The sequence below is a fragment of the Mus caroli genome, chromosome 18 (assembly GCF_900094665.2).
Source record: "Mus caroli chromosome 18, CAROLI_EIJ_v1.1, whole genome shotgun sequence".
NCBI classification, from domain to species: domain Eukaryota; kingdom Metazoa; phylum Chordata; class Mammalia; order Rodentia; family Muridae; genus Mus; species Mus caroli.
Window position 1 is genome coordinate 34,055,646 of NC_034587.1, and position 20,003 is coordinate 34,075,648.

Consider the following 20,003-nt stretch of genomic DNA (forward strand, 5'->3'; position numbering starts at 1 on the left):
GATGGTTGTGAGCCACCATGTGGTTGCTGGGATTTGAACTCTGGACCTTCGGAAGAGCAGTCGGGTGCTCTTACCCACTGAGCCATCTCACCAGCCCGTTTGTTGAACTTCTACCTCTAGATCAGTTCCAGAGGTTAGCCTGGATAAAGGTTCCCTTTTATGTATTCTAACTGCTTTATGTCTTCTTAGCAAAGGCAGAAACAGAGGAAGGTCTAGCCATGAGACCAAGACCGCAGTCCTTTTAAAGAAAATGAGGAAGACTGACTAGAGCATATAAATTCAAGCTGGCTATGGTGGCACACATTTTAATCCCAGAACTCAGAAAGTAGGGGCAGGTGGATCTTTATGAGTTCTAGGCCAGCCTGGTCTACATAGTAAGTTCCAGGATAGGCAGAGCTATGTAGAAAGACCCTGCCTAAAGCCAAAACCCCAAACAAAACAACCCCAAACAACAACAACAAAAACTAGATATATTCGGATGAAACATTATCAGGTAAATAGCAGAGAAATTATCCAACTTCTCTTCCCAGGGGGGATATCCCTGGTTGAGGACTTGTTCAAGGATCCCAGACTATCCCAAAGCCAGCTGGCCTTGCAGGGCCTAGGGGACCTGAAGCTGCTCTTTGAATACCTGAGGTTATTTGGAATTGCTGATAAGGTAGGCAGAGCTGGGACTGGACCTCCTGTTGAGCTCTTGGGTTCTGAGTCTGGTCCGGGACTGACTAGCTTTTCCATTACAGATCTCCCTTGATCTGAGTCTGGCCCGGGGCCTGGACTATTATACTGGAGTGATTTATGAAGCAGTACTGCTAGAGTCTTCAGCTCAGGCCGGAAAGGAAACTCTGAGTGTGGGTAGTGTGGCTGCTGGTGGGCGCTATGACAATCTGGTAGCCCAGTTTGATCCCAAGGGCCATAACGTGCCTTGTGTGGGGTTGAGCATTGGAGTAGAGAGAATCTTCTCCCTTGTGGAACAGAAGATGAAGGTGGGTCCTAAGTAGAGGTGAGGTGCCCTGGAAGGCTGAGAACTAGTTTCTGGGGGGTGCACTTGGATGCTTTTTTAACGATCCTTTTGCCTTTTGGAATTGCTAATGCAAAGGAAATACCTTTTTTTCTTCTTTTTTAAAAAAGATTTATTCCTTCTTTTTATGTATATAAGTGTTTTGTCTAAATGTATGTGCATGCCTGGTACCAAAGGATGTCAGAAGTGGAGGAAATCAGAGCTATGGGTGGTTGTGAGCCACAGTGTTGGTGCTGAGAACTGAACTTGGTCTAAAAGAACAAGCCCTCTTAATTGCTGAGCCATCTCTCCAGCCCCTCCCTCCCTCTGCCGACCCTCACTCACCTCCTTCTTAAAAGAACTTTCTGAAATAGGATGTCTTTCTGAGTTCAGGTGGGCCTTGAACTTATGGTCTTTCTGCCTTGGCTACCTGAGTGCTGGGATTACAGTTGTGAGAGCCACCTTTGGCTGTAGGTTTAGTTTCTTCTCTCTGTTTTATTAGATGTCTGGTGAGAAGGTCCGCACCACAGAGACCCAGGTGTTTGTGGCCACACCCCAGAAGAACTTTCTCCATGAACGTTTGAAGATAATTGCAGAGCTTTGGGATGCCGGGATCAAGGTGTGGTGGTGCTGATGTCTGAGTGATCTGGGTGTACGTCGGCACAGTGATCGTGGCTCATTTCTGCCATGTGTGTATAGTGGGTGGTACTCAGGCCGTTTTCAGCTCACCACTAGAGGGCTAGCCACATAATTCTGGCTCCCTTGGAAATGAATGTTCTTGGGCACATATACGACACAATCACTTTAAGTCCTGTAACTTTCTGTTTATTCTTTTCAGGCAGAGATGCTTTATAAAAACAACCCTAAACTGTTAACCCAGCTGCACTATTGTGAGAAAGCAGACATTCCTCTGATGGTCATTATTGGTGAGCAAGAGCGGAATGAAGGTGTCATCAAGCTCCGTTCCGTGGCCAGCAGAGAAGAAGTGAGTTGGAGCTGGTATAAATACAGAGTTCTAAATGTTGTACCCCCACTTTTTAAAAGACAGGTCTTGCTGTATAACACAGACTGGCCTGGGACTGTCTCAGCTGGGCTGGCCTTGAACTCATGACCTTCCTGCTTTAATCTCTTAGGTGCTGTGGCAATAGGCATATATTGTCATGCCTAGATCCCCGACTCTTTTTTAAGAGATGTGTTCTCTGAGGAAGTAAATTTAAAAATATGTCTTTTAAATTACATGTGTGTGTATGTATTTGTGCACACATATACCATGCATACGTGTGTATGTCAGCTTGCAGGAGTCAGTAGTCAGTTCCCTCCTTCCACCGTATGGGTCCCAGGTGTAAATAGTAAGAATGGATGCAGAGTGAAGTGAATTTGGAAGAACTGGCTAAGACACTAGTATCATTTTCTAGTTTGTCACACACAGATTCTCTTGTGTTTTAGGTGACCATTAATCGAGAAAGTCTTGTGGCTGAAATTCAGAAGCGATTGTCTGAGCCTTGATTAGTGCCTGATTTCCATCTGCTGCTTGTAGAAGAAAAGTTTTCATCTAGGACCGAGTTCTGGTGGACTTTGCAACAGTGGCCAGCATGGATGTTGTACAAGTGCCTTCTGCTTCCATCTCTCCTGGAAACAGAACTACAGCAGGTCCTGAGGACTCGTGGACTAGCACTAGCAGCTGCTCTGCTAGAACGCACATGGCTGTCATGCCTGAGAGGCATCCTCTAGCTGCAAAGGCAGATCTGAAGCCTCTGAATTCTGTCAAAGGGATGCGAGGATGGTTGCTATGAGCAAGGCTCTGGAAGAGTCGCCTGAGGCTAAGACTCTGCACCATTGAAATGAGAAGCTAAATATGTACTTCATTTCCGACTATAGCTTGGAACCAGGCTCTGGAGAACTTGTCTCCATCAGACTATGGCTTGTCCATGGAGTGTTGAATGGACAGGAAGAATGGACCGAAAAAAAGAGATGGTGTCCCAAGAGCCCAGCAGGGCATCTGTTGATTCTTCCAGTTAACAGGAGAAGGGTGGGGCTATTTCATAATTCTGAACATTGAACTTAATGGATGATAAGTTAGCAATATGCTCTTTTGAGGTTTTTGAACACCATTCCCTTTGTTAAAGTAATTTTTCTGGATTATTCCATCTCCTGCTCTGGAGATTGTTCTAGAAGTGGTTACATGATATGTTACATTTCAAAAATGTACTAGTGGGCTGGAGAGATGGCTCACCGATTAAAGGTGCATATTACTTTTGCAGAGGACCTGAGTTCATTTCCTAGCAACCACATCAGGGTGATTACAACTGCCTGCAACTCCAGTAACTGGTATCTGAGGCTCTCTTCTGGCTTCCACAAACACCTGCACTTAATGTGCACACACTCATGCACAGACACAGACACATAATTAAGAATAAAATAAGTTTAAAAAGTAAGCATACTTTGAGTAATTCGTTACCCAAGGATTAATCTGTGTAGACATTAGGAAATGTTTGAATATATACTGCAGAACTGTGTGAGTTACAAGTAACCTTTCCTGGGGCTCACATAGTAGAAGAAGAGAAAAGATTTTCTTGTTTGTCCTCTGTCCTCTATCCACTTACCATGACTTGTGAAGCACACATGTAGTCTTATATACAAAATAAATTGCAAAAAGCAAAACAACCCAGCAAAATACCAACATAAAGTGTGGCTAGGGACTTGGCTCTCTTGATAGAATGTCTGCCTAGCACTTGGGAAGTGAAAGCAGGAGGATCGGAAGTTCAGAGTCAGCTTTGGTGCCAGGCAGGGTGGCACAGGACTTTAATCCTAGCACAAGGGAAGTAGAGACAGGCCAATTACCTGTGAGCTATAGGTTGGCCATGGCTGCATAGTGAAACCCTGTATAAAAATTTATTCAGCCTTGGGTTTACATGAGATGCTCTCTCAATAAAACAAAACAAAACAAAAGACCCTTTGCCTGATGCTACATACATTTAATCTCAGCAGTGAAATGGTAGGGCAGAGGCAGGGGAATCTATTGAGTGTAGGGTCACTTGAATAAGAGTAAAGATTAAAACTAGCAGGACTTAAGAGGAGGATGTTTAGACAGGAGGTTGGATAGATGAAGAGGGTAAGATGCAGGGGGAATTTGGGGAAAACAGCCTCAAAGAGGGAGGTCTTTAGGGGAACACAGAAGGGCAGAGGTCCTGTGATTCTAGTAATATACCAAGGAATCTCCACAAAGAGATTTTCAGGCCAGCCAGGGCCAAATAGTGAGACCTTGTCTACAAACATACCACACCTATAATCCCTCCTAGAAAGTGGTGGCAAGAAGTTCAGGAGTTTAAAATCATCTGCTGCTGCATTGTAGCTTGGGTTACAAGACGCCCTGACTCAAGTACTACCCTCTCCCACAAAGAAGACAACCTGACTCAAGTACTACCCTCTTCCACAAACAACATATTTTAAGCACTCGTCAGAGTGGCGAATGCTTCATTCTAGGGTGTTGGCTGATGCCGATTTCAAGATTAAATTGTACTGTATAAATGAAATGGGTTTAGATGTTCTCCAGACATCAAAATGAGTTTAACCAAAGAGCAGCAATAATTTTTTTGGCGGCGCGGGGGTGGTGGGGGGTCGGGGGTGGTGGTGGTGGAGGGGACAATGTAAAACTACTTGTCTTCTGTGCATAATTTAGAGCCACATTCATAGTACATGCTGGTGAATGGGGCATCTACAGTCACAAGTGTTTTAGTCTTTAAAATACGGGAAATTGACTAGCAGGGAATTGAGCTAGGTCAATTGGTAGAATGCTCGATAGCATGAATGAAGCCTCTAGCACCACATGAACCGGGCATGGTGGTACATGCCCCATAAATTCAGCACTTGGGAAGTAGAAGCAGGAGAAATCAGAATTTAAAGATTAGAGACTACATAGCCAATTAGAGTTCAGTTTTGGCTACCTGAGAACCTGTCTTTAACAAAACAAAACAAAACAAAACAACCAAAACTAGAAATCCGGTAAAAAACAAAACAAAACAAAGAAACCCCTAGAAATCAGGTAAAGTTGGTTAGATCATGGAACACTATTTCCAAAACTCTGATTCTTTGCATAACGGAAGAGCTGAGCTATTCTTCTGGGCTTGTTTTTAAAGCCAGGGAGAAAAATGTTGGCCGGTGCCCTTACTTCCGTGTAGCTTCATACTCCCTTTGCGCCTGCGCCGTTTCCTTGGAGCAGAGGGCGGGGCCAACAGGACTGCCTTAGAATCGCTCCATTCCTAACGCAGTCAGAATGAGAGGCTCGGATCTTATTGGAGCGTGATCTTGCCTTCTGGCTCCAGGGCGCGTTTTACGGCACTTTACGGCTTCCCATTCACTTCGCTGTGAAGATGGCGTCTGGCAGCGGGGTAGGTGTTGGTGTGACGAGGTTTGAAGGGTCTGGGGGGTGGCTTTTCAGAGCTAAATAGAGACAGGCTGTGAGACTTGACTGACTTCCTGACACCTCTTCGCGATCTCAGGGTTCAGATTCGAGAGCTCCCCCGTAAGGCCTTGGCGCAGGGACAGTGGAATCTCGGAAGTCTCTCGGGTTGGGGGTCCCGAGTCCACCAGACCCCTGGGCGTTCCAGAGAGACTTCTCTTCCGAAAGGTCCTGGGGCCGCCCCGGTGGCCGTTAGGCGGTTCCCTTAGTTTCTCCAGGGCAACAGGCACAGCGACGGATCCTGAGCACTTTTTCCCCCCTACAGACAAAAAACTTGGACTTTCGCCGAAAGTGGGACAAAGATGAATATGAGAAGCTCGCGGAGAAGAGACTCACAGAAGAAAGAGAGAAGAAGGATGGTGGGTGCTCGTTCCACGAAGGGATAAGGGGACGGTAGAGATGATGCTGTGGCTCGAGAAGGAATGCCTCAGCAACAGGATAAATCACTTGCAGTTAACGAGTGAGAACAAGGAGGCAAAACCCAAAAAACCCCTAAAGCTTCTTCCTCTCCTTTTTACGTGAGCTTCCCCCAGGTGTGGCCCATATTCCAAATCAAATCAAATCATCCAATCCAATCCAATCCAATCCAATCCAATCCAATCCAATCCTCCCAAACAAGCATGCCCAGCTGCTTGGGTCTTAGTTGATTCCAGATGTAGTCAAGTGGACAATATTACCCATCACACTGCATGAAAACATTGAACATATGCTACTCCGTGTGAGTACCCCTCTTTTGAAAGGGTCACCTCCAGGAAAAATGCAGAATTCCTCAGTTCAACTAGACAACACATAGGAAACACTGTTTACATTTGCTGGCTTTAAAGGGAGAAAAGCTCTTGAGAGTTGGCATTACCATCGCAAGTCTGAGGCCAGCTTGGTCGACATAGTGACCAGTCTGTATAATTCCAGGCCAATTAGAATCTTTCCTAGCCTCTTTGAATTGCTACATAAAGTACCTGTTGTGTCCGTTCTTTGAGGAATTAAAAGGAAAAAAAAAATCATGAGTAGTCTTCTGAATTTTGGGGTTCATAATCTTTTTTTTTTTTCAGGGAAACCAGTGCAGCCTGTCAAGCGGGAGCTTCTGCGGCACAGGGATTACAAGGTGGACCTGGAGTCCAAGCTGGGGAAGACGATTGTTATCACCAAGACGACCCCACAGTCGGAAATGGGAGGGTGAGTTGTTTCCTGTCCGACTCTTAATACCAAAGCTAACCTAATAAACTGTATTGGTTTTAGGAAGTGTTGAGGAGAATCCTGGGCCCAGGGATGGCCACCGTTCTGACCATAACTTGGTTCTTTGTCTTTCTTTGTCCCCTGAAGTTTGTAGCCTACTCAGTCCTATTTCTAGGAGGGGTGGTTCTGTGGGCTTCTTCCTATCGGTACTGTACTACTTCCCTGATATCTTCAGAGGGGTTGTATAGTCTGTTAGAAGACCTGAAGGCTCGGGGTGGGTTTTAGGTGGAGCTGTTAACTATAATTTTTGTGCACCAAGATTGTGACCTATAGAAGAGTTTCACGGACCTTGTCACCCTTTGCCACCATTCCTTAAAGTCTGTCAAAAGTTACAACTTACATCAGGAGAATCAGACAGATAGCAATCCACTGTTGTGATTCCTTTGCTGTGTAAATTACTTAGCAGCATAACATAATAATAGCTCATAGTTTCTGTGGGCAAGGAATTGAGGAGTGGTCACCTTGGAGGTTCTGGACCTGGGTCTCTAATAAAGATGCAGTTGTGGAATTGACTAGGTTTGCATTCATTGGGGCTTAAATAAAGTTAGAAGGTCCTCTTCCAGGCCCTTCCATGCCTGTGGTTTGGAGGCTCAAGTTTATTCTCTGGGCCTGTTTGTAAGGTTATTCACAATGAAGTGTAAAGAGGCTAGTTTCCCTAAAGCCAGTCATGTGAAGTTTGTCTGTTTTGTTAATTGAGACATTAATTAGACATCATATAATTTTATCTAAAGATTTGAGTTTCTTTCCTGAAAACCAGATTGATCCTTAGAAACCAGATTGACCCATGTGCTGTTTCTTCCCATTTGTCAGCTACTACTGCAATGTCTGTGACTGTGTGGTGAAGGACTCCATTAACTTCTTGGACCACATTAATGGAAAGAAACGTAAGGCATGGAGGTAGTTGGTGGCTGGAGCTGGGATTGGGTTTTAAAGGTGTGCTGGAGGGCAGGTGTGGTAGAGTGGTTTTCTGGGGCCTTTCGTTTGTTTGTTTGCTTGCTTCTGAGTATTCCTGGCTGTGTGGCTGCCTATGTATGAGCACAGAGGCCAGAGGAGGAGGTTGGCTGGCCTTGATGATAATCTGCCCAGTAAATAGGAGCAGGTGAGGCCGAGAGCTTCTTTTAGCCATAGTTATTTTTGTTGTGTACTTTATTATGAAAAGGTAAACAGGTAAACAAACCTAAGGTTAAAAAAGCCAGGACGAGACTTTGCGGAGGGCTGAGGATGTTATAATGACTTGTCTCCGCTGTTAACCTCCCCCAGATCAGCGAAACCTGGGGATGTCTATGCGCGTGGAACGCTCCACTCTGGATCAGGTAAAGAAGCGTTTTGAGGTTAACAAGAAGAAGATGGAAGAGAAGCAGAAAGATTATGATTTTGAGGAAAGGATGAAGGAGCTCAGAGAAGAGGTGAGGCTCTGCTAGCCCTGCTCCCCAGCTTGGAGTGTTTCCCTTGTGGACTGAGGGTGGCCCTCTTCCTCCACTCACTCTCCTAGCTCCAGTGTTGTTCCTGGGTTTCTTTGAACTAGGGCATCTTTGTTCGAGATAAGAAGCAGCTCAAAGCCTATCCAGTTTTCTTTGGCTTTTTAGATTAGATCTCTTGGGGTGGGGAGGGGGGGCAATTAGTCATTGATTTTTTTTTTTTTTTTTTTTTTTGAGACAGGGTTTCTCTGTGTAGCCCTGTAGACCAGGCTGGCCTCGAACTCAGAAATCTGCCTGCTTCTGCCTCCCGAGTGCTGGGATTAAAGGCGTGTGCCACCACGGCTGGCGATTTCGTTGTTTTTTTTAAAGACAGGTTTGTTTTAGACTAATTATGGGTTCATATCCAAGAGAAGAAAGTTCAAAGCTTCCCGTTGCCATCCTGTTCCCATGCTTGCACACATAGCTTCCCCTAAACTTTTTATTCCTTTTTTAAACTATAAGAGGGATTAACTAAATACAACTATTTCCTAGTTGGCCTATGTATCTGAATTACAGGGTCAGAATTATTCTCTTCCATTTATTTGTATGGATTTTGGGCAAGTTAAATAACCTTAGTGAGCCTCATTCCCTGTGCTGAAGATCTTAGGATAATATTTACACAAAACTGAGAACAGATCTTAGCATATGCTTCATGTCCCAGGATGTTGTCTGGTTAGAACTAGAGATGAGTGCTGGGAGGTGGTGGCGCACACCTTTAATCCCAGCACTTGGGAGGCAGAGACAGGTGGATTTCTGTGAGACCAGCCTCGTCTACAAAGTGAGCTTCAGGACAGCCAGGACTATACAGAGAAACCCTGTCTGGAAAAAAACCCAAAAAAACTAGAGATGAACTAGGGTGCATGATTAAAAACTCCAGAGACTTAGTAAATCTCTTTTTATCCCTTAAATCTTGTCTTACAATCTTCCTTCACTGCCATTTAGAGTCTGTCTCAAGCCCTCATGCATGCTGGGCAGTGCTTTATCACTGACCTCTCTGTCTTTACTATGGATTTTAGTCATGCTGAAAGACGGAAAAGAATCCTGAAGCTTACATTTCTCTTTCAGCAGCAGCAGCTCTGGAGCCAACTGATTCTGAGTGATTTTTTTTTTCTTCCTTACCCTTCAGGAGGAAAAGGCTAAAGCATACAAAAAAGAGAAACAGAAGGAGAAGAAAAGGAGGGCCGAGGAGGACTTGACTTTTGAGGAGGATGATGAAATGGCAGCTGTGATGGGTTTCTCTGGCTTTGGTTCCACCAAGAAGAGTTACTGAAGCGTTCTCTTTGGCCTAACTTTGGCCTATACTGGACCTAATGAGTGTGTGTTGAGGTGGGGTGGGGGCGTCATTTCTTTTTTGGGTACTGAAGAAGGTTCTTAAGAGTGTTAATGGGCAGGGTTAGAGGGTGGGTGTTTGAGGTTTCCCTCTACGTTAGGAGAGGGCACAGGATGTAGAGGAGGTACTGTGGCGTATTCCTTCGGCCTCAGTACATTACTGGAGTCACAGAACCTCTGCCCATCTGTGTTCCCAATAAAGAAAGACCTCCCTCTTTGAGACTGCTTTCCCCAAATCCCCCTGCATCTTTCCCTCTTCATCTACCAAACCTGCTGTCTGAGCATCCTCCCTTTTCCGGTGTCCTGCTATTGTTTTAATTTTTACTCTTGTTCAGCTTGCAACAGAAGGCTTCTGAGTCTCCAGTATGTGGGTACTGGTATACCCTTGGCCCAGCTCTTCCTCCCATCCCACCCCGCGGTTCTCTACCCACTTGTGCATGCATGTGATTTCTGCCTGGGTCAATGTGTGTGTGGGTATGTGTGCATGATATGTCACAAAGAGGGGACCTGAGCTAGAATCTCAGAGCATCGATGCCCTGAGACCAAATGTTCTTGGTCTCCTCAGTGCATGTAACAGGATATTAAATGGGATGAGTGTCTGGTGAGTTTTTAACCTCGTTTCTTGTGTTTCACTTCGCTGAGGATCTCTGGTTTTGTCTTCCTTGGGAACAGGTTCTTGGAAGAACCTGTTTTATGCAAAAAAGAAAGCAACAAAACAGCCCTAAAACCAACCAAACAAAGGCACTCACTCTGGGAGACCCCGGTTCTCAGACACTGTTCAACATGTGCAGTAAATGACAGTGACAAGGCCTGTTTCACATTGGTTGGTAACATGTCCGTATCATTCCCTGCCCCACATGTTCTTACACCAAGAATTTCTATAGACCCTTCCTCATCCCACCCCTTTACATACAGGTTTCCTTAGTGTGAGTTTTCCCCTCTGCTAATAGGATCTGTGCCCTTGGGAGTCCGAACAAAACATTTTAGTCCCCTGTAATTTTAGTACCCTCTGATCTTCCTAGAAGAGCTCAGGGTTAAACTTGCCTGTCTGCAGTTGGGCGGGCACTGGGTTATTCAGTCTTGGCACTGTTGTTGATGAGCTAGGTAAGTTTTGGAATTGGGTTTTTTGTTTCATATTTTTGAGACAGGGTCCCACTTGACTGGTCTTGAACTCAGATATCTACCTGCCTCAGCTTCTCCAGTGCTGAGATTAAATGTGTGTGCCTCCATTTCTGGCCAGGTCTCTCTCTTTTTTTTTTTTTTAAGGGGCTCTATAGTATGTTGAGCAGTGTCGTCCCTGGCCTTCACCCAGTAGATGTCAGCAGTAGCATTCCCATCCAGTTTGTGACAACTACAAATATCTTTGTCCCCTGGGAGTAGGTAAATGGCTCTCCCATTGAAAATGACTAACACTCTTATGCACTATGGTGTAACTTGTGAACTATAAGACAGAGACTAGTTAAAAACAAATCCCTCCCAAACATTGAGAGTTAGATCACATACTGTGCCTTGTCCAAGGAATTCAAGGGCGAGATGGGGATGAGGGCACAGGTGACAGTTATACAAGTCTTGTAAACAGACGAAGCTCCCTTTGCTGGCTCTATACTCTCAATAAAGGGGTCCACTTGACAAGACTGCCACAGTGACTTTTCTTTGATCCATATAGTTCCTCACCTGTGTGTAGCATCTGAAGCACTGGACCCCCCCAAAGTGTGTACTCCATTACTGATAAGTCTGCTTTTCGCTTAATGAATCCTCATGGGATTTGGCCACTGGGATTGTTGCATAAATACTCCATATGTTGGCTCAACTCCTGGCTTGGGAATTTAAATACAGTGTTGAGCATGGTGGTGCACAGCTGTAACCCCAGCACTTGGGAAGCAGAAGCAGGATTGCTGTAGGATCACAGCCAGTCTGGTCTGTATAATAAGACATATCAAACCTCACAGTTGCAGGCCAATTGCAATTCTTGTATGCTTTCATTGGCAGGATTACTTACAAGTCCTAGAGAGATTACCCTTGTGGAGTGGATCATTTTATATTTTCAAGGCAGGTAGGGCAAGGTTTCAGTGAAGGGAGATTCTAACAATATTCACACCTTGGGAAGTCACCCATTCACCTCAGTAATGGCTAATTAGTGTTTTCTCTAGTGTGGTGAGATCATCTCTGCCATTTCCATTATAATCGTGTGTTCCAGGTTCTGTAAATCCTCTGGGGGGTGGTAAATGGAATGACCTGGCTAGGTTCTATGGGGGGTTTTATGGTGTTAAGATGGTGGATTGAGAGGTGAAGACAGGGTGGGGTAGGGGATTTAGAACAGAACAATCCTGTATAACTCAGGAATCTCTGGAAGAGAAGTTTAAAATCCATGGAGAAACTTGTACTTGAGGTGAGTGCACTCGTCTTATTGATTCCATTTATTCATTGAGTGTTGAGAAGACAAACTGTTTTATTTGAGACATGATCTTATTATCCCCTGTTCTAGTCTCCCGTGTACTTTGGGATTACAGGCATGCACGGCCATGTCTGGTTAAGTCATTAGCATCTTCTGGAACCAAGTGTCAAGATCCACTGGTAGGGAATTTCCCTCTGATAAATGTTACCTGTAATACCCAGGAGCTAGGCGTGGTGATGCATGTATTTAAACACATGACTCAGGAGGCAGAGGCAACCTGTCTCTGATTTTGAGGCCAGCCTGGTCTACATAGTGAGTTCCTAGTTAGCCAAGGCTACATAGTGAGTCCCTGTTTCAAACAAAGTGAAAAAGGAGTGAAAGGTGGCTCTGTAGCTTCTCAGAGAGGATCTCCTGTGGTCTAGGGTGGCCCTGAACTCACTTAGTATCCAAAGATGGCCTTGAGTCCTGTTCCTTCTGCCTCCACTTCCCCTAAGTGCCGGAATAATAGACATTTGCCATCATGCTGGCTGTAAGGATCTGTCTTTCAAAACTCTTGTGGACCTGTAATATAGCTCAGTTGGTAAAGTGCTCTGCCCAGTGTGTACAAAGCTCTAGGTTCAATCCTTTGGCAACTCCTACAACTGACTGGGTTGGGCACTGTAATCCAGGATGGTCAGAAACTCAAGGTCACTCTCAGCTATATAGCAAGTTCTGGGCCTGAGTTATATGAGACCCTGTCTGTGGACAAAAATGATTCTTCTTTTTTTTTTTTTTTTGGTTTTTCGAGACAGGGTTTCTCTGTGTAGCCCTGGCTGTCCTGGCACTCACTTTGTAGACCAGGCTGGCCTTGAACTCAGAAATCCGCCTGCCTCTGCCTCCCGAGTGCTGGGATTAAAGGCATGCGCCACCACGCCCGGCTTAAAAATGATTCTTGTATGAATAGCTTTCATGAGGCCTGGGTTTGATCCCCAGACTATACAGGTGTAGTGGTACCCTACTTGGGAGGTTGAGGCAGGAGGATGGCAATTTTAAGGGAGAACCTGGGTTAGCGTGAGATCTTGCTTCCAAAACAAGTCATACACAAACAGCATCCTTCTGTATACATCATAGATATAAAGGAATGTTAAAAGCCAGTGCATTTAGGGCGGCCACTACAATGGAGATGAGTTACCTATACACCAAAGGAAAGCTCTCCAAGACTTAAGTTTTGTTTTTGTTTGTGACAGAGTCTTATGTAATCAGTCTCTGCCTTTCACCTTCCAAATGCCGTATCCAATAGTTACTTAAATGAAAAGAACACTCAACATTCATAGCAAAACATCGAAAGTCCTATATTGTGTCTGAGTGAATTTACACTGAAATATGGTGGCTAACTGGAAAGAGGAATTTTGAGCAAATTAGTTGATTTCAGTATGTAAAAGGCATATTGACATTATATAGTGACAGGATACATATGAATATACATCTGGGAGAGCCTCTTTAAGCGGCGAAATTTCCAAGGTGTGTCTGGAATAAGTTTACACTTTGCAAAGCTTCCACTTGGGTGGATGAGGCAGTGACTGAAAAGCTTAAGGTAACACAGAGATGAGGGTGGAGGGTGGTTGCTGGGCGAGCGGGGAGCTGGCGTGGTTTAGTGAGCGGGTGAAGAACGGAGGTTACACCCGGACTGGATGAGGGAAGGTATGAACGGAGGACAGGATAGGGAAGCGCTCTGCACCCGGGAAGCGCTGGAGTCCACGCAGGCGCTGTGGGTATCCAGGAAGGAGTCAGTGGCCGGAACGGAACCCGATTGGTCTGTCACCACAGAACTTTCAAAACATCCAAATGACGTATGTTTCTCTCACAGTCATGTAAATATATTCAGGAAGTGGTGGACGGGCCAGCTTTAGCTCAGCGGTTACTTCGACAGTGGCTCAGTTCATTACCAGCTACCCGTAGCAGGTTCGAACAACACAACCAACCACTTACCTAACTCGTGAGTGTTTGGTTCGAGACCCGCGGGCGCTCCCTGGCCCTTTTGCCATTGTGAATCCGCGGAACTTTGGCTATTTTTGCATGTTAAAAAACCCTCAGAACTTCTTGAATAAATTGCAGTTTCAAACACTGCACATTTTATGTAGCTCCAGAAAAAAATTGGGGGCGGGAGGGGGTTGTGGGGCTCAACAATAACAGGAGAATTTAATTTTAAAAATTAGAGTACTTATTAATATTTTTGTTCCGATAGTTAGGTATACTTGTATCTTTTATGTCATATTCCCCTTGAAATCGGGAGGATTTTTTTCATTTAGTTAAAAAATTAAAAATATTTTATTTTTTATTTTTGTGATTGTGTGAATGTATATCACATACGCACTGTCTTGCGTGCTGGGAACCGAATTCAGTTTTTGACAGCTGAATCATCTATCCAGCCTCTTTTGAGATTAAATTGATTTTCTGCGATACTCCTCAGAGTTAACCATTCCGGGTGAGTTCATGTAAGACCTTTTCCAAAAACTTTTCTGAAAGTATTTCTTCTTTGGGAGCTGTATCTACTACGTTCTCCAAGGACCTGCTTATTGCTTTCTTGATTTTACTTTTATTTCTTTCCTCAATATCAGTGGTTACATTTAAATTAAAATTTTCCTTAGGACGTCTAACAAATTTTGTTCCTCTTTGTTTTTTCTGAACTGTTTTATTTTCTCCAATGTCTTGTGATTTCAGACACCTCTGTTGTTTCAGTTTTTTTTTTTTTTTTTTTCAATTTCTGAGTTATATTTTGGGTTAAAGCCTTTTTTCCCTTTCACATTATTAAGTGATATTTAAGGTTATTTAATTTAGATTGGAACAATAGTTCTCAAGTTTTTCTATTTCATGGTTAGTTTTTTTTTTAAGATAACTGAATTTAATTTCCTTCATGTAATACAATGCCTGCTATTTTCTGTGTATTTTGAGTGTTTCGTTTTCTGGTTTTAGCAATTGCCAACACGTTAATCAGATTTCGGAGTTCAAGAGTGCCCTCTGGTGTTCCTAGAGTAGAATGCACCTGTTTGGGTGGATAAAGGTTGGATTCTGGGTTTGCTTCCCTTTAACGACTGCGAAAACTCTCCTGTGTATGCATGCTCCCTGCATATGTCTCCTCACAAAATCAACACACCCTTTCACATCACCTCTTTTCCCTGAAAGGGATCGCTTCCAGACTGCCATTTCTCGTTTCTAGCTCTTTCAGGACATTCTTTTAGCGTTCTCAGTTCCTTTCATCCTCAGGTGGTGGACGCCCGTGTCTCTTCATCGTTGATTGGTCTCTAATCATTGACAGGCTTTCTAGCAGACGGTGTGCCATCTCGATTTCTGTTCTGTAGCGTGATTCTGTAACTGTGTTTGCTGGTGTAGAAGGACATTATCGGGATGTTTGTAAATAGGTGCAAATTGTCTCCGCCTTTAACTTATGCTATTGCCATAGGTGGTTCTTGTGAATGCAGGTGCCCACAGTTTTCAGAGCTACAGGTGTAGTAGCAACCTAAACTGTGTGCAGACAGAATCCAGGTTCTCTGCAAGAGCAGTAATGCTCTTAACGACGGAGTCGTTCCTCCAGACCTAACCTAACAGGTGTGTGTGTGTGTGTGTGTGTGTCAGTTTTCTCTCTTGCTCTTTGTTTTTAGAATGCGGCTGAAACGTGAAAGATTCAAACTCAGAAGGCTGATGTAATTCTCTGGACACCAGGAGCCAGTGCCTTTCGTTAACTTTTCTTTGTTTTGTAAACGTAGTCCAAGCTGGTCTTGAGCTTGTGATTCTCTTGCCTCAGGAATGCTGGAATGACAGACACTCACCACCGTATCTGCTTCATTTCTGCTAAAATGTTGAGTATGGGGCTAGAGATGGTCTGTGGTTAGGGGCATTTGCTACTTTTGCAGAGGACCTGAGTTTGGCCCCAGAACCCACATGGTGGCTCCCAACAATCTGTAACTCCAGTTCCAGGAATCTAACCCCATATTCTGGCTTCTGCAGGCACCAGATCAGACAGTTGAATGATACACAAACGTGAATACATGCAGGCAAAATGCTTATATTTCTGTCTTAGGGTTTCTACTGATGTGGAGACACACCATGACCACAAGTGGGTTTTTTTTTTTTGTTGTTTGTTTTTATTTTTGTTTTTTGTTTTTTCAAGACAGGGTTTCTTTGTGTAGCTCTGGCTATCCTGGAACTCACTTTGTAGACCAGGCTGGCCTTGAACTCAGAAATCCACCTGCCTCTGTCTCTCAAGTGCTGGGATTAAAGGCGTGTGCCACCATGCCCAGAAGACCACAACTCTTATAAAGGCAAACATTTAATTGGGGCTGGTTTACAGTTCAGAGGCTTAGTCCATTATCATTATTATGGAGTTTGTGAACTCTGGAGAAAAAAAAAAAACCCCATAGACTCAATCCAATTATAAGTAAAAGATTTTTTGATTAGCTGCTAGCAGGATGAACAAACTCTGAGCCAAATTTGAGATTGCCATGGAAGAGGGGGTGTGGGGAAGGACTTTTCAAGGGGAAAAGCACAGGAAGACCTTCAATATCTATGCAAGCAAGTAAAAATTGCCACATTAATTGGTTAAGGCAATTTAAAACAATCTTAGGGTATCTGTGTAAGCAAGTTACAGAAACAAACAAATAAACAAACAAAAAGTAGTTAGTCACATAACAAGAAGATAGTCACAACTGTGGGTTTTTGTGGGATGGTCACTGAGTTAGGGTTATTAGGAACTTATTCTCCAGGGATTGGAGTCTGATTGGTGGGTGACAAGATGGATGCCTAAAATAAAATGGAGCTTCTTTAATCATAACAATCATGGTGGGAAGCATGGCAGCATGCAGGCAGATATGGTGTTGTCGAGGTAGCTGAGAGGTAGCTTTTTTATTTTTTTAAGATTTATTATTATATTGAAGTACACTGTAGGTGTCTTCAGACACACCAGAAGAGGGTGTCAGGTCTCATTACAGATGGTTGTGAGCCACCATGTGGTTGCTGGGATTTGAACTCAGGACCTTCGGAAGAGCAGTCAGTGCTCTTACCGGCTGAGCCATCTCTCCAGCCCGAGAGTTATTCTTTTGGTGTTGGTTTTTGAGACAGAGTTTCTCTGTGTGACCCCGGTTGTCCTGGAACTGGCCTTGTGATGGTTTGTATATGCTCGGCCCAGGGAGTGGCACTATTAGGAAGTGTGGCCTTGTTGGAGTAGGTGTGTTACTGTGAGTGTGGGCTTAAGACCCTCACCCGAGCTGCCTGGAAGTCAGTCTTCCATTAACAGCCTTCAGATGAAGATGTAGAGCTCTCAGTTCTGCTTGTACAGTGCCTGACTAGATGCTGCCGTGCTCTCACCTTGATGATAATGGTCTGAACTTGTGAACCTGTAAGCCAGCCCCAAATAAATGTTACTTTTGTAAGACTTGCCTTGGTCATAGTGTCTGTTCGCAGTAGTAAAACCCTAACTAAGACAGGCCTCAAATTCGAAGATCTGCCTGTCTCTGCCTCCTAAGTGTTCAGATCACAGGCATGTGCCACCACACCTGCCTGTAGATGAGAATTCTACATCTGGGTTGGTGGGCAGCAGGAAGAGAGAAATAAACACTGGGCGTGGCTTGAGCATCTCGAATCTTGAAGCAACCCCAAGTAACACACTTCCTTTAACAAGGCTACACCTCCTAATAGGACTACTCCGTATAGGCCTATAGGGGTCATTTTATCCAAACCACTACAACCCATAAAATAAATATGTCTAAACATTTAAAATTGTTTCATTATGGTAAAATACACATAACAGGATGGAGTATATTAACATTTTCCCATTGTTCAATCAGTGGCAGTAGGTTCACTCATCCTGCTGTGTAATGACCACCCGTCTCCGTGTACAGAACTCTTTTATCTAACTCTATACGCACTACATAACAATTCCCCATCTCCCTCCTATTTCTAAACCCTAGTGACCACCATTAGTTTGCCTTCATAGATTTTACTAAGTATATCATAGAGGTAGAATAAATACAATGCTTGTTTGTTTATTATTATTTATTTATTTATTTTTGAAACAAGGTTTCACGTTTCCCAGGCTGACCTTGAACTTAGGTAGCAGAGGATGGTCTTGAACTCCTGTCTCAACCTGCAAATGCTGAGATTATAGGAATATGCTGCCACACCCAGCTCCTCTTTGTCTTTTCTTCCTTTCGTTTTGGTGCTTTGAGACCAGGTCTCACTATGCAACTCTGGATGTTCTGGAACTCCTGGGTAGACCAGGCTGACTTCAAACCCACTGAGATCTATTCACCTGCCTCTGCCGCCCATGTGTTGAGATTAAAGGTGTCTGCTACAGCACCCAGCTGTATGAGTCTTTTCTAAGATTATTTTCACTTAGCATAATGATTATGAAGTTCATCCATGTTGTAGCATGTGCAGTCAGAATTTCATTCCTTTTAAAAAGGAAAGACATGGATCTGAGCCGTGGCAAAGCAGTTAAGAGCACTCACTGCTCTTCCAGGAGATTAAGTTTGATTTCCTGTGCTTCCACCTGGTGACTCACAGTTGCCTAGAACTTCAGTTCCAGGAAGTTCAGTTCTGTTCCCCTGGGGGCTCCCATTTGTGGCGTACACTCAGTCACATACACATAAACCCACATAAAATACACCTGAAAAACACGAGTAGGCTAGAATATATTTTGTTTTCTGAAATGTTATATTTTTGTTTTAGCATTTATCTGTAGCTGGACATATAGGTGGTTTTAGTTTTGCTAAGCATAATGCTACTTTGAACATGGATTTTTTTTTCAAAACAAATTCCCAGTTGTTCAATATTTCAAATATTTCAATATTCCTAATTGTTCAATATTTCAAATATTTCAATATTTCAAAATTTACCAATAAAGACTTGGGAGCCAGATACTGTTAGCTCAGAGAAGCAGAGAAAATACCCAGCTGACCTATCTTCTCAGCTGATGTCCCCAAAGCAAAATCAAACTCTCCTTCTCCAATGTCTGTACCCTCATTCTGTGTCTCTCTATCCATCCTCCCGACTCCCTCTTACTCTCTGTGGTGTTTTCCTATGTTCATTCCCTGTCAACTGGTTGCTCTGCCTGTTGACTTACAGTTGACGTATTCCTGTTTACAATAAACAGAAAGCTCTTGAATTAAAGGTGTGTTCTAGGACTGAGCCACACCACAACTAGAAGCAGGTTTTTCAAGTAAGTAATACAATCTCATGGTTCACAGTGTGATCAAATATCTTGTAACAATGGATATACAGATATAGGTTTAAATTTCTTTCCTCAGTTTTAGACTCTACCTAGCATAGGAACTTCTGTGTTACAGTATTTTTATTTACTTTCGTTGGGTGCAGTGGCACACACTTTTAGTCTCAGCACTTGGGAGACAGAAGCAGGTAGATCTTTGTGAGTTTGAGGCCAGCTTGTTCTACATAGTGAGATCCATAACAGCCAGGGCTGTGTAGAGAGACTCTCTTTCAAAAAACAACAGAAAATGTATTTACTTTTATTTTATATGTGTGAATGTTTTGCCTGCATGCACATATGTGCATCATTTGTGCCCAGTACCTTTGGAGGGTGGCAGATTCCTTGGAACTGAAGTTACAGATAGTTGTGAACTACTGTGTAGTGCTGGAAATCAAACCCTGGCCCTCTGCAAGAGCAATAAGTACTCCGAACTGCTTAGCCATGTCTCCAGTCCTTGTAATTTTATTTTTAATTATGTAAGAAACTACCATTGTGCTTTTTATAGTGGTTACATCATTTTATAACACTGTAGAAGTATTTGAATGTTTTCACATCCTTTTAAAGCATAATTTATTTTTATTCTATGTGCATTGGTATTTTGCCTACATACATGTCTGTGTGAGGGCGTCAGATCGTGGAGTTACAGACAGTTGTGAGCTGCCTTGTGGTCATTGGGAATTGAACCTGGGTCCTCTGGTAAAGCAGTCAATGCTCCTAACCATTGATTCATCTCTCCAGCACCTGTTTGCATATTCTTTTTTATTTTTAATTTTTAAAAAAGATTTATTTATTATTATACATAAGTACTCTGTAGCTGTCTTCAGCCACGCCAGAAGAGGGCATCAGATCTCACTATGGGTGGTTTTATGGGTTGTTGTGAGCCACCATGTGGT

The 20,003-nt window shown here is 43.6% G+C and overlaps 2 protein-coding genes across 3 annotated transcripts in view; both read left to right on the forward strand.

Moving 5' to 3' along the window:
- Positions 1-3,946, forward strand: part of LOC110285124 (probable histidine--tRNA ligase, mitochondrial) — a 9,179-nt gene extending 5,233 nt beyond the window's left edge. Inside the window, exons 9-13 of one of the 2 annotated variants that reach the window (XM_021151124.2) lie at positions 531-658; positions 741-983; positions 1,500-1,616; positions 1,836-1,982; positions 2,444-3,946. In XM_021151124.2, coding sequence (XP_021006783.1) covers positions 531-658; positions 741-983; positions 1,500-1,616; positions 1,836-1,982; positions 2,444-2,503 — 695 coding nt within the window. In that variant the 3' untranslated portion in view covers positions 2,504-3,946. The remainder of the gene's footprint in view (positions 1-530; positions 659-740; positions 984-1,499; positions 1,617-1,835; positions 1,983-2,443) is intronic. The other variant, XM_029471884.1, reaches the window with a different exon arrangement.
- A 1,350-nt stretch (positions 3,947-5,296) lies between these two features.
- Zmat2 (zinc finger matrin-type 2) lies at positions 5,297-11,109 on the forward strand. Its single transcript, XM_021150593.2, has 6 exons — positions 5,297-5,385; positions 5,722-5,815; positions 6,506-6,629; positions 7,500-7,573; positions 7,950-8,095; positions 9,273-11,109. The coding sequence occupies exons 1-6, from the start codon at positions 5,368-5,370 to the stop codon at positions 9,414-9,416; spliced, it is 600 nt and encodes a 199-aa protein (XP_021006252.1). The 5' UTR covers positions 5,297-5,367; the 3' UTR covers positions 9,417-11,109.
- The last annotated feature ends 8,894 nt before the right edge of the window (positions 11,110-20,003 follow it).